General features: G+C 48.3%; 1 protein-coding gene across 3 annotated transcripts in view; it reads left to right on the top strand.

The window, feature by feature from the left end:
• The window catches only part of CDC37L1 (cell division cycle 37 like 1, HSP90 cochaperone), a 469,554-nt gene that overhangs the window by 228,309 nt on the left and 226,946 nt on the right, over positions 1-14,299 (top strand). For all 3 annotated transcript variants that reach the window (XM_069625725.1, XM_069625726.1, XM_069625727.1), the window contains exon 4: positions 9,337-9,452. In XM_069625725.1, the coding sequence (XP_069481826.1) occupies positions 9,337-9,452 (116 nt within the window). The remainder of the gene's footprint in view (positions 1-9,336; positions 9,453-14,299) is intronic.

Below are 14,299 nucleotides of genomic sequence, written 5' to 3'. Positions count from 1 at the left end.
GTTGTTACGATTGGTGTCCTGGGCCCTTATGCATCCTCTGGGCCCTGACCTCCCACACCAATCCTGTCTATCCATAGCACTTGCATCTGCACACCCTCCGCCCTGGAGGGTCGCACTTAACACCTCCTGCTGCCCCAGTCCATGCAGCACTCGACATTCCTAGCACTTCATCTGTAGCTCACCCATGAGATCTGACTCGCCAGCACTTAACCCCTCTTCCCTGCTGCACTTGCACGTTCTGAATACTCACAGGGTATAGTAGGTTCGTCCCATCTACCACCCCGTCCCCTCTGCTCTTAAATATTGTGTTTTTAATGTGTTTTCCCCCTCCCTTGCTCCCTCCCTGCCTTGTGGGTATTTTGAAACTGTATTTTCGTATTGTATAAGCGCCTAACAAGCAAACAATAAATAAAATGAATAAACCAGGAGCCGCAAGAGAAAGCGGACAGTAAGAAGTCGCCCTGTAAATAAGAGATGGAGCTATGAAAGTATGGAAGAGGAATTAACTTGCATCAGGGGTAATATGAAGAAAGAAAATAAATAATCAAACAATAGATGCAATTGGAGAGGATAATACAGACCTGGGTTTAAATTGGATATGAACCAAGAAGAGGTTAAGAGATATCAGGAATAGATAACTGATATCTGTTAGAGTATGGTCAATATTCTACATGGTCAAAATATTGAACTCCCGATGTTAGTAAAAGAATGTGAAATATCATTGCTGCAACTATTCCCCTACAACTGAATAAGAAAAGACCCCTGAAGAATGTCTGAGCATTATAAGCAATATTAGACAGAAACCTGTACATGTAGGGTAGCTACAAAATGGCATTACATTCTGTCTTTTGTAGCAACAGTAAGAATAGTGCTGCGGATTAATCTAATTTATTGCTGTCTGATATGTTCCTCAGATATGACATTGTGTCACATATTGTACCAACTGCGTGTGTTTTTAGGAAACTTTTGTGTGTATTTAGAATGTATGCATTACAAATAAATGTATAGATTATGTACTGAGTAGCACGAAATGCACTTTAAAATAACACTTTAGATGATATTGTACTACTTTGTGTGTAGCACTTTAAGGAAGAACTTTATCTAAGGTTTAAAAAACATGTTTCTGTATTCTCTTCTTGGAATAATACATAGCTAGTGAAAATAAGTGGTTTGTATGAAATTTTTCTTACATAGAGGATCACATTTTATTGTAGCTGCAGTCCTAATATGTATTGCAAATCAAATTAAATTGTAATAATTATACTGTGAAATGTATGAAGTAATCCTACTATTTCCCACATCTCTATAGTGTATCTACCCATGGAGATCAAGCCACCTTACTACTACTACCAAGGGCTGCTGCCCCTCTGGAGGAGTCTTGACTGGGAGCTAGTGGCTGACTTGTCCAGCCCCCACCCCATCCCTGACATATTTTAAATTCATAATTGATTATTGGTATTTATGTAGGTAGAAAAAAGTATGGAATTCTTTTTGGAACTCTTTATGAACCAATAGCAACATTTTTTGAAACCCTGAGTACTTGTTTATATATTTTTTTAACGAAGTTGATTAACTAGTAAAAAAAAGTGTATTAACTGTATTGAACGTGTTAAGTTATTAAATCCTTTTCTCCAGCATGGGGTCTGGCATGGATTCACATGCTCATGAATATTCCCCGTCGTCAGGCTGGGAATCCTCGGTAAAGAAAAATCAGTATCAGTTTTGTTTCTGATCTGTCTTTCGTAGTAGTAACCAATCACTGATCTCTGCGTCATACTGACCACAGCCAATGACTGCCATCTCCCTAAGCCCCGCCTCTGGCAGCCATCGTCAGATTTTTACCGCACGTTCAAGTGTTGGGATCCTCGTGCTATTGCTCTCGAGCTTTAGTGCCTTTTTTCACACTTTTTCTTAGGAAAATTTTCTCTTTCGGTCAAAAGAGCCTCAAGCTCCACCGTTTCTTTATCCGATCAACGGGGACCCGTGTCGGATTCTTCTACGCCCCTCAAGGGTGAAGATTTAGTCGAGCCACGCTTTTGGAGGACTCCAAAAGTTTCTCAGGCCCATCTCGATCATGGCCCAGGAGAAGGGAAGCTCAACGCCCGGAAAGCTGTTCAGGGTCTGCCCTGGATGCCAGCTTCAGAATGTCTTTAAGGAGGACGAACACTCCCTTTGCCTCTACTGCCTGCATGAGGACAAGACGCACGTGGAGCAGGACTGTGCGTTTTGCGGCAATATGTCGGAGCGGACCATGAAGGACCGCCATCTGCGTCTCGCCAACTGGCTGGAAGGAAAGAGCCCGTCAGGCGAGAAGAAGAAGAAGAAGTCTGAGCGGTCTTCTAAGAGCTTTGAGGGCGCCCCGGCGACGGGGGTCCAACAGAAGGCCAAGCACCGTGAGTCCGCTGTCAACGGGAGCGCCGAACGGTCGGGCTCTACGGGCGCCAGGCAGGGCGCATCCTCCCCGGTGCCATCAACCACGAGCCAATGCTCTGGCTCGGGTAAGAGGAAGGCCGAGCACCCGGCGAAGCTCCTGGAGAGACCCCGGTCGAGCTCGAAGGCCCCATCGGAGGGGGAGCGAGGCGGTGACCCTCCCCCCAAGGAGAAGGCGGTGAGCGCACCTAAGGTGGTGAAAGCCTTGATCCACCCGGCCAAGGCCTCTATCGAGACAGTCGCGGCGGCCCTGGCTCAGCCTGTAGAGGCTACACCAGTGGTGGCGACCTCGGGGCCCAGAGTCTCCCTGCCACCGCGGAGGGAGTCCTCTTTCATGCCCATCGACAGGACCCCCGTAAAACCTCCGACAGAGAATCAAAAGGGGGGGGGCAGGAGGTCGTTGTGGATTCGGCCTCAACCTCTGAGGAGGAGCTGATCGAAGTCGTAAGCCACGGCGTTGGCGTGGAAGAAGACCAGCCTGTCGGGAGGGACCCCGACGTAGGAGACGACGAGAACGTCGAGGGTGCCGACGGGGCTCCTCACCGCCCGTCGGAATCCCCTCAACCAGTGCCGCAAGACAACTCGGCGGCCATTTTGTTGGCTATGCAATCCTTATGCTCGGAGATAAGGACAAGATTGCCGTTACCACCAACGGAGGAACCGCTCCCGACGGGGGACCCGGAGCCAGGCCCTTCTGGGAGTCCTCCTCCTAAGAGAAGAAGGATTCATCCTCCACCTCCTTTTCAACCATCGCGCCCTGCTCAGCCCTCCTCCACGTCCACTACCCGTGGGGATGATACAGGGACTGACACGGCCGCGACTGGCACAGACGACGAGGTTTACGACGAGGATCTCCCGTCGTCACCTCCTCCCCGGGCTTTCCCGCCCGACGAGATTGGATTGTTTCACGCCATGATCGCCAGGGCATCCGAGCTTTTCCAGCTCTGCCCGGAAGAGAAGAAGGAAGGTTTCCTTTATCAATGGCGCGAGACCAAGAGGAAGACGGTCCTCGCTGTACCTCTACTGGACGATATCTGGGATGAGGGTCTCTCCCTCCTCAAGAACCCATCCACAACGCCTGCGAGAAGTGATCGGTACGAGAAGAAGTACCGGGTCCCGGACGTGGCCCCCTTGTGCCTCCGGGCACAGCCGACCCCGGACTCGGTCGTCTCCGCAGCGGCCAGGAAGAAAGCGGGGTGGGGGGCCTCGGCCTCCACGTCAACCTCCCCGCCGGACGGCGAGGGAAAGAAATTGGACACGATGGGACGCAGAGTCATCTCATTGGCAGCGACGCCGATTAAGGCTGCCAACGCCTTGCCTATCTTAGCCCGCTACGACTGGGAATTGTGGTACAAAATCGCCCCCCTGCTGGACTTCTTACCAGACGACAAGAGAGCGGAGGCCCTAGAGAATTTGCAGGAAGGATAAGTGGCGTCGGACCACGCCATTACGATAGCGACGGACATCGCTGACACTGGATTTCGCCAGTTGGGCAACGGCGTGTGCCTTAGGCGGCGTGGATGGCTCAAGGCCACTGACTTCCGTCAGGACGTGCAGACCAGAGTCTTGGACATGCCGTTCGACGGGAGAAACCTGTTTGGGAAAACAGTGGACGATTCCCTACAAGCCATCAAGACGGACACGGAGACCGTCCGGGCTCTTAGTGTTCTCCAGCAACGACGGCCGCCCTTTCGGAGCGGCGGAGGCAAGCAGGGTGCCTCCAAAGGTTCCGGCGGCGGATTTTCCACCTATCATCAAGCGGCCCGTTCGTCGTCGCAGGAAGCCTACAGGGGACGAGGCAAGTCGGGCGGACCCCGCCCTCGTCGCCAAGGAGGACAAGGCGGCAAAGCCTCGTCAAAGCAGGACTGAACCGGCCGTGGGGTCGGGCCCCCACCGAAGCACCCCGGTGGGAGGCCGGCTGGCGAGTTTTGTCAGCGTGTGGGAGTCCATCTCCACCGACCGTTTGGTGCTGGACGCCCTGGCCCAGGGTCACGCGCTCGAGTTTCTAAAGAAGTGCCCGCGCGTCCCCCCCCGTGGCCAGGAAGGAACATCACGTCCCTCAACTTCTCTTGGAGGTAAAGGCGATGCTCAAGAAAGGTGCCATCAAGCTCGTCCCAAAGAGGCTTCAGGGCTCCGGAGTTTACTCAAGATACTTCCTCGTGAAGAAGAAGACGGGAGGATGGCGTCCCATCCTGGACCTACGACGACTGAACAAATTCATCAAGGCACAGACGTTCCAGATGGTCACCCTCCAGCACGTCCTGGGTCAACTGGAGGAGGGCGATTTCCTGTCGTCGTTGGATTTGGAGGATGCCTACTTCCATATCCCCATCCTAAAGGGACACCGAAAGTTTCTCAGATTCATGGTCCAAGGGCGTCACTACCAGTTCAGAGCCCTTCCCTTCGGATTGAGGTCGGCACCCAGGGTTTTCACCAAGTGCCTTGCACCGGTGGCGGAGCGGCTGCACCGGGGGGGATCCACGTCTACCCCTACCTGGACGACTGGCTCATCCGAGCAAAGACGAAGGAGCTCGCTGCGGAGCACAAGGCGAGGACCGTCCAACTACTCACGGACCTGGGATTCTCCATAAACTACGCCAAGTCCCACCTGGTGCCCGCGCAAGACGCATTGTTTCTGGGAGCAAAGCTCGACACAGTGTCACTTCTGGCCTCTCCGTCGGAGGAAAGGACGAGGGCCATCTTGGGCAAGGTGCAGAGGATGCTGGTTGCGGACGCGGCCAGGGTGAGGTCCATCAAGTCCCTCCTCGGAATGATGTCTTCTTGCATTTATCTCATCCGCCTGTGCAGGCTTCGGATGCGCCCGTTACAGGAGTTCCTAGACGCTCGCTGGATCCAGATGACGGGCAGCTTCGAGGACAGGATCACACTCGACGAGAGCTTCCGACGAGCGATCCGGTGGTGGGGCACCCGCGCGCATCTGACGGCGGGCATGGACTTCCAGACCCCGGCCACCAGAAGACAGTGACCACGGATGCCTCCGTAGAAGGGTGGGGAGCGCACACCGAAAACCTGCACGCGAGGGGTCTTTGGCTGCCGGCGGAGAAGTCCCTCCATATCAACGTCCTGGAACTCCGTGCAGTGTTTTGGGCCCTCAGGTCCTTTCTTCCGTCCCTCAAGAGCAAGGTGGTGAGGATCTTCACCGACAACACCACCACCATGTTCTACATCAGGAAGCAGGGCGGTACCAGATCCCCAGCCCTGTTCAAGGAGGCGCAGGATCTGTGGCATTGGGCCGTCGCCCAAGGGATGTTTCTGGTGCCGTTTCATCTGGCAGGAATAAAAAACCGCATCGCCGACTCGCTCAGCAGAGAGCTGCGCTCGTGCCACGAGTGGGAACTATGACAGGATCTAGTGGACCGCCTCTTCCGATGGTGGGGCACACCCCAGATCGATCTGTTCGCGACGGCGACGAACTCCAAGTGCCGGAGGTTCGCCAGCAGGTTTCCCCAGCCGAGGAGCATGGGCGATGCTTTCTCCTTCCCCTGGGAGGGCCTGTGCCTATATGCATTCCCTCCATTGCCGCTGCTGATCCGGCTCATCAACCAGCTCAAGAGGTCACGGTGCAGGAAGATCCTCGTCGCACCTGCGTGGCCGAGGCAGATATGGTTCCCGGACCTTCTGGACTTGTCAGCGTCCCCGTCAATCAAGCTGCAAGTGGGCGCGGATCTTCTCTCCAGACAAGGAGGCGCCATCCTCCATCACGACCCGAAGTCGCTTAACTTGCAGGCCTGGCTCCTGCAGCGTTAGTTACGACATACCGGCCGACTGCAGAGAGGTTCTCGCAAAGGCCAGGGCGTCCTCAACTCTTAAATGCTACGGACACAAATGGAAGAGGTTCTCTGTCTGGTGCCACGCACAGAAGATTAACCCTCTACGGATTACGGCTCCTCAAGTACTGCCGTACCTGCTGACGCTGGCCAAGGCTGGACTGGCGCACGCTTCCATCAAGATTCATCTTGCTGTGATCTCCCGATACACCAGAACCACGGGACGGACGTCTTTGTGGTCTCATCATCTGGTGAAAGAATTCATGAAGGGACTGTTCAGATCATTCCCGCCGGTGAAGGCCCCGGCCCCGGCGTGGGAGCTCAACGTGGTGCTGACCAAGCTCATGGGACCTCCGTTCGAGCCTCTGCACTCAGCTCTGTTGAAGTTCTTGTCGTGGAAAACAGCGTTTCTTGTGGCCATCACCTCCGCACGACGGGTGGGAGAGATCCAGGCCCTTTCCTGCAAGCCCCCGTACTTGACTTTTCACGACACGAGGGTAGTGCTCAGGACGCACCCCTCCTTCATGCCCAAGGTGCCGTCGGACTTCCACCTCAACGAACCCTTGGTGTTTCCTGTTTTCTTCCCGTCGCCTTCGTCGCCGGCTGAAAGGAGTTTGCACTCGCTGGATGTGGCTAGAGCGCTGAAGTTCTACATGGACCGCACGAAGGGTTTTCGGAAGACGTCACAACTTTTTGTGAACTTTGGACCTGTCAATCAGGGGAAGGCTCTCTCGAAGGCTTCCATGTCCAGATGGCTCTCCGGCTGTATCATGTACTGTCATCGGTTGGCAAACCGACCGCTGCCTGGCCGTCCGAGAGCCCATTCCACCAGAGCGATCGCAGCTACCACGGCGTTCCTATCTGGTGTGCCCTTGCTGGACATCTGCAGGGCTGCTACGTGGAGGTCGACGCACACCTTCATGAAATTCTACTGCGTCGATCGGGATTCCAGGGAGGAATCCAGGGTCGGCCAAGCAGTGCTGCGCAACCTGTTCGCCTAAGGTGAGCCTGGTGAGGAGGTAAGAATTGCTTAATGTTGAGTTTTGGATGTAATGCTTAATGTTAAGCCTTTGCCACCTCCCGTGGTTGTGCATGTGTGTACTGCTATGTATTCTTTTATTCATGAGCATGGGAATCCATGCCAGACTCCATGCTGGAGAAGGAACAAGTTACTTACCTGTAACTGTTGTTCTCCAGCATGGGTCTGGCATAGATTCACATGCGAACCCTCCCGCCTACCCCTCTGCGGCTCTTCACTTGGTCATACTGCCACTTCACGTGCTACCAAATCTGAAGATGGCTGCCAGAGGCTGGGCTTAGGGAGATGGCAGTCATTGGCTGTGGTCAGTATGACGCAGAGATCAGTGATTGGTTACTACTACGAAAGACAGATCAGAAACGAAACTGATACTGATTTTTCTTTACCGAGGATTCCCAGCCTGACGACGGGGAATATTCATGAGCATGTGAATCCATGCCAGACCCATGCTGGCGAACAACAGTTACAGGTAAGTAACTTGTTCCTTACCGTAATTAACTACTTTATAACATTTTTAAAAGTATGTCACTTTTATATTAGTAAGCATTATTTGTTAAAATGTTGCAGTTCGCAACATTATTTATGTATTACTACGTTTTGACTTAATGTTTTATTGATTATCTAGAATATGGAGGGTATCCGTTTAGAGACTGAGAATCTAAACCACCACATAAAGGTTTTCACTGTGGTCATTCCCACCCCAAAGTATGGCACACCTGTGATTATTCTATTCATTTTTGATGCTCAATTTAGATTGTCTGCTTGATGGACTTCTCTCTTCAATAAATACAATAATTGTGCAAATCCGTCTTAGTAATGTATTCATTTGACTAAATTTGCATAACATTTTATTTACAAAATAATCTATGCAACGAGATTGAAGGATTCAAAAACATAACTTTACATATATCAGATATGTAGGTCTATTTTTAAAATAGACATGCCTCAAAATAAATAATCTCCATTTTGAAATCTATTGATATTTTTATTTTGAGATTGCTTGCCACTTTGAGAATTGATCCTACATCCATTTGTTTTAATGACATGTTTTAGTGTAGTTAAAAAAACGTCCTAATAAAGAAACACAAACTTAAAAACAATATGTAGGCGTCTCCAATCACACCACAACTACTCCATGTGAAAGTACAGATATATATATTTAAACTTGTCTTTTGGTTTAATACAAAACCTTGTATAAATTACATCTTTAGATCCATCTAAAATATGTACATCGTTTTTCAAATTTGATCAGCACATACATTACAATTAATTTACAGATTCCTAAAACATCATCCATAAAATTCAGCACTGCTATACACAGCGAAATCTAATTTCTGCTCATAATAAAATTCCAGATATCTGGGGCATCTACGTTTTAAAAAATATTGACAAATGTGTGCTTTATGCGTTTGCCTAGAAGATAGGGGCAAGCCATAATCAAATGCTCTATTGTTTTGTAATCCAAATATTTAGACTTCATGAAAATGTATCCAGTAGAAATTGGACAACCTACTTTGCTTCCTGAAATGCAATATCGCCTGCCCCTATTTTCTAAAGCATGCTTCTTGTTCGTAACAGTTTTTCATGCTGCAGTTTCTAACTACTCCATCTCCTGGGACAGTCTGACATGCTTGCACAGTATGTCTCCCCCTGCATGCACTATTTGAATGAATAATGAGTTTTCTTCATATTTACCTTCCTGTGGTTTTTGTTTATAGGCTGAATATGTTTTACATTGGAGCCTACCACAGTCAAAATTGATGTCTGTGTATCGCTTTGTGGACATGTCGAAAAAGTAAAGAAGTGTTCTAGTGTGTGTGTTTTAGTACTAAGCTTAGTGGCTATATTTCTAAACCTTTTACAATAATTTGTTAAATTTGTAATTCTCATTTCTTCTGCTGCTTTCTGGAATTGCAATAAAGAATCCGAGGAACCCTCTGCATGTGAAGATTGTTGTAAAAGCTCGTGCATGGGGCTGTTTTCTGTTTATCTTCATCCTTCTGTTGTTCAATAGTGCCCTGTGTAAATGCCTGGAGTATTGAAATAAGATATTTAGGATGTGCATGTTGTCTCTTGCAGGCATGCTGAATAGATGGAGTGATAGCCAGAGGTTTTTGGCAGATTTTCCAGATTTAGTGTGCGAAGAGACGTCTAACTATCTCCTTTTATGGTGTTTTGTTCTAGAAGCCGAACAGGTATGATTCTCTGCTTCCAGGCATAAAGCTGCATATGCTTAAATTCTCCCTAAATGTTTGTGCTGTGTCCATTCACATCTAAATTGTTCTGCTTCTTTCTTTGCTAAGACTGCAGGACTTCATCAATGAATCTATTGAGATTGTCAATTTTTCTTTTGAAAATATGAGACCAGAGGGCCCACAGTTTCTCTCACATGTACCTAACATGTATCCGGAACATACGCCTTAGAATTTCTAATGGATATCATTAACCTCTTGTTTTTAGTTTTGGAAATTGGTGCATATTAAAAGGAGACACATAGTATTGGGAAGTTTAGAATTAATTGAATGTTCCCATGACTGCAGCATGCATGTTTTTGCACTTTCATGGTGGCTATTCAAAGCGTCTACCCACTTATATGTGTGAAATGACTGGCTTAATAAATCAATTAAAGTCCATTATTTTAAATATACAATGGCATGACTTTAAGGTCCAGTAATAAGCTTTGTTGTTTTGGACAATAAATGTTTGTGACATGAGGCCTTCACTGGCAGGTCAAAGGGGAGTAGAACTGGGAAAGTTGAGCAGGGTGAGGGTACACTTTAAACAAATATCACAACCTCTATAGCTTGTGATCACATCCGAAGGAAAGCGAAGTGAACTTGAATGTTCCTTCTTGAAGTATTATTTCAATCAGGCATTATCCATGTATAGACATTGGTTACAAATGTATGCAAAAATGTTCTCTATGTTTTGATGAATGTTGATTTCATCACTGATAGTTATGTCTTTCCTGTTGTCCATTCTTCAACCTAAGCTCTTGATTTTGCATGAATTATATTCTCGTTTATAAATAAGGATTTGCAAATTTACTAAAACATTCATGTCACGGACCAAGGTCTCACTATTCAGAATGGTCCTTTTAGTATTTATTTTGATGGATAATCCAGACACTAGATGAATTCTTTCCTTTAGAGCGCTCCAAAATTCCCTTTTAGACTCGGAACATTAGATACTGCTTCACCACATACTGAGCAGTCTTCTGATTCTCTAGAGTAATCTATGGTTCCAGCAGCTGGAGGTCTAAGTATTGTGGTGTTAATGTGGTGTTAAGCCCCCGTTCCAAGGGCTGGAATGGGGGTAATGGCCCTGCAGCCCAAGATAACTGCCCGAGCGAACCCGTGGTGCTAAAAAAAAGGTATTGTCAGTCATTTAACGGGACGCCTCACGCATCCCGTTCAATAACTGAAAATACTGTCTAAAGATGGCACCCATGGAAAGGGAAGGCTTGGCTCTGTTTGAAACCCCTCTTCCATCGTGAGACGAGCCGAAAGGTGCGCCTGCCGCGGCGAGTGCCACTGCAGGTGCCATAAGTTAGGTGGGGGTGAAATAAGGGGATGGAGGGTTGGAGGTGGCGTTGGGGGGAGCCGGCCGTCAGGTGGGATGGAAGGCAGGCTTTCACCGGCGGTTCACGCCCACGTTCCTAGCCACCTGATTGGCTGGCTACCCCCACCAGGGTGCTAATGTTAGCTGCATATCATGTTTTACTCAACTTGAGTGTGAATCAATTGGGACCCTATTGAGTTAACTCCATTTAGAGGAAGTCCTTTTCAGACACTCAAAGTTGCATGGAGTAATTATTCTGTTTTCTTTTCTGTGCTGTTTTTGTGACCAATATACTTAGGAGGTCCCAACTACACACCCTTTTCTGGCAATCTGTTTGGCATAGGTTTGTGCTGAATCTTGTTTGGAATATTTTGTTTTGCATTGTGTCGATTGCAGAGATGTTTCTTTTGAATGTTTTCTTCTTTTTAAACTTTCCCATTTATATCTTTTACACCAAAAACGAAATCAAGCACAGTATTAAATAGGGTAGATTCTGTAAACAAGACAATGTGTCAGTCTGTACTATTGAGATTGAATGCTATACATACCTTTTTGTTACTTTGCTCACATTCAAGCTGTTCCCGCTAGATCAGCTGTACATACGGGTAACATGTATACAATCAACAGGTAATAACATTTTCCTTAAAATATTGCCATCTTTCCATGGTCTCCTTTGCCTTCCTGCATGTGGGATTGTGCTGGCCACTTTCCTCGTTTTCTCTGTGGACGCTCTGATTTTTGTAAACTAGCCTTTCGAATGCCAAGCATCAATTCATCTAATCTAGCATTTGTTTGTCAGACCAAGCTTCTCTCTCCAGTTTGTGGCCATTCTCCCTGTAAAATCATTTTTGGATCTACTTTGATCTCGGATGCTGTGGAATTAAACCTAAAATTGCATGTGGTATTTGTGCCGAATATTTGTTTAGCTAGCAGAACAGTACCATATTTTTTACAGACTGCTTTTTTTCAAACACGGAATGCCTTGCAGAGTAATTTAAGATCAGAGAATCGCCGTATCTCAATCTCATTGTCCGATAATTTATGTGCAAAATGCCTTGCTTATTACAATATTTTGTATGCAGGGGGGATTTTTTTTACATTGATTTTGTGAATTTCTTCACATAGCTGGAGTCTAGTAAGAATAGGTCCATTTCCATTTCATTTATATTTCTGCACATCTGCTTCCATGGATGTTAGCATTGAACTGGGGACACCCACTGTTGGGGGCTGCTCCGGATCACCGGGCAGCCCCGTGCTCCTGTCGGGGAACATCTGACAGCGCACTTCGGTGCAGCGGGCACGCTGCAAGTACACCTGGGTGGGGGTCACCTCACCCGCTCCGGGGACACCGGAGCTCCGCACACGTGGGCAGGTCCACCTGGCCACCTAGGCCCCGGCTCTGGGGGCGCCCAGGCCGGGTTCGCATTCCTAACCCGCCTCACATGGTTGGGGACCCACTGGGATGGCGTTGCCCGGCAGGGGCACCGTCCGGACGGCGTTGCCCGGCAGGGGCACCGTCCTCAAGATGGGCCCCGTCCTTGGGCCCAGCACACGTGGCGAGGCGCCACCCTGGCACCAGCACAGCACACACACGCGGAGTCAGGTTCACTCTTGACTGCCGAGCCGGAAGCGGCTCGGACCTTTTATTGGGTCGGTCACATGGGTAACCATGTGACCACACAACACCGTGGAAGGTACCATGGCCCCTCACAGGGGTGCCATGCAACACCCACCCATCTCTGTTTAAAGAACCATGGATGTAATAATATGCTTAAAAGAGAGACCAACCCTGACCTGTGCGGTCAGGGGGATGCTTGAACTGGTGGAATGGAGGGGTGGGATGGGGAGGGAGAAGGGGAGACACCGGTAAGTGACTACTGAATCCTACAATAGCTAGTGTGTTATGATAAGATGTATGCTTTGTATCTATGTGCTATTTCCGCTGGTGCAACAGTTTCAAAATAAAAATGTAATAAAATTAAAAAAGAGACCAAGTGTATTGAATAGCTCTACCAGTCAAAATATTCTCTGACCTCTCAATTGAGCTGAATGCTAAATTCTTTTTCTGGTTATGCCAAGAGGACGATGATTGTTTTCTTAGAGGAATGTGTAATTTTACCCAGTCGGGCATAGCACATCAACCAGTGTGAGAAACCTGAGAATATTCTCCTATTCCCCCTGGATCCTCTTCTCAGGTGGCCAGAAGACTGGCATCGCTGTTGGATCCAGAACCTAAGGAGGGGCAAGAGAGGGAGGATCACCTGGGTGGAGGGTCCTTGGGGGATTAGGAGTGTGGTATCCATGGGTGAAATATGGTAGCCCCTTTGTTTTACTAACAACCAATCTACCCTTACCGTGGCCTCACACAACCTCTTTGGGTTGCGATAAAACATCTTCCCTCATTTTTCCACATGTAACATCTACTGGTACAGAGACACGGTCTTCCCACCTTCCCAGTTATACATCCACACACTCTCCCTCAGCCTTTATGGGGTGTTTTCAATCTCATCCCGTTCCCTCCCCCCAGTCCCCATTTCCAACATGCACTGGGACGAAGAACAGGGGACCAAGAGGTAGAAAGATTAACTATGGGAAAAGTATTGCGAGGAGGAAGATGAAACGGGCCTACTACACTCCACAAATAGGCTATCCCTTTAATGAGGTCAGGCAGAGTGAGGCACTTAAAGGCATGGTCTAGTAAAAAATGTTATTTAAAAAATAGATAGGCAAAATAAAAAAAAAATACTAGCATTCTCTTTTTTAAAACTTCCTATGTAAAATTTTGAGCTATTCAAGCTCAAAATTCGCAAAAGCAAGCACATGGGTGCATCCATTTTGTGAAATGGATGCCCTCCTGTGCTGGCTTTTGCGGCACTAATGAAGGAAAAGCCAGCCAGCTTTAGTAAACAAAAGCTACCGCTGGGTGGCTTTCCCTTGATTAGTGCTGTACGCGGAGGACGGGCACCGGAAACCAGAGCAGGAAAGCTGCAGCTGAATCTCGGTAAGTGCTATTTATTTAAAAAAAATAAAAAGCACTAGCTGCGCTTTTTTTCTAAGTTTTCCGGGTTGGAGGAGCCTGGAAAACTTAGAAATAAAACTGCAGCTTTAAAAACATTGTATTTATGTTTGCGGTCGCTTTTGAAGCGACCACAAACATAAATACAACGTTATTGTGTTGGAAAACGCTGCGGTTTTTCTTTCCAAGTTTCTCAGGCTCCTCCGGCTCGGAGGAGCCTGAGAAACTCGGAAAGAAAAACCGCAGCGTTTTCCAACACAACCGCGTTGTGTTTCTGCCTGAATCTGCTTTCTCATTTGGGGCTCTCGGGCTCCCCGTGGGGAGCCCGAGAGCCCCAAATGGGAAAGCAGATTATAGCAGAAACAACGCAGCATTTAGCATTTCCCATTTGGGGCTCTCGGGCTCCCCACGGGGAGCCCGGGAGCCCCAAATGGGAAATCAGCTGTAGGCAGAAACACTATGCGG

The sequence above is a fragment of the Ambystoma mexicanum genome, chromosome 6p (genome assembly GCF_040938575.1).
Source record: "Ambystoma mexicanum isolate Mex_15411 chromosome 6p, UKY_AmexF1_1, whole genome shotgun sequence".
In the NCBI taxonomy this organism is placed as follows: Eukaryota; Metazoa; Chordata; class Amphibia; order Caudata; family Ambystomatidae; genus Ambystoma; species Ambystoma mexicanum.
Note: the sequence above shows the minus strand (reverse complement) of the source record. Positions and strands in the feature narration are given on the sequence as shown.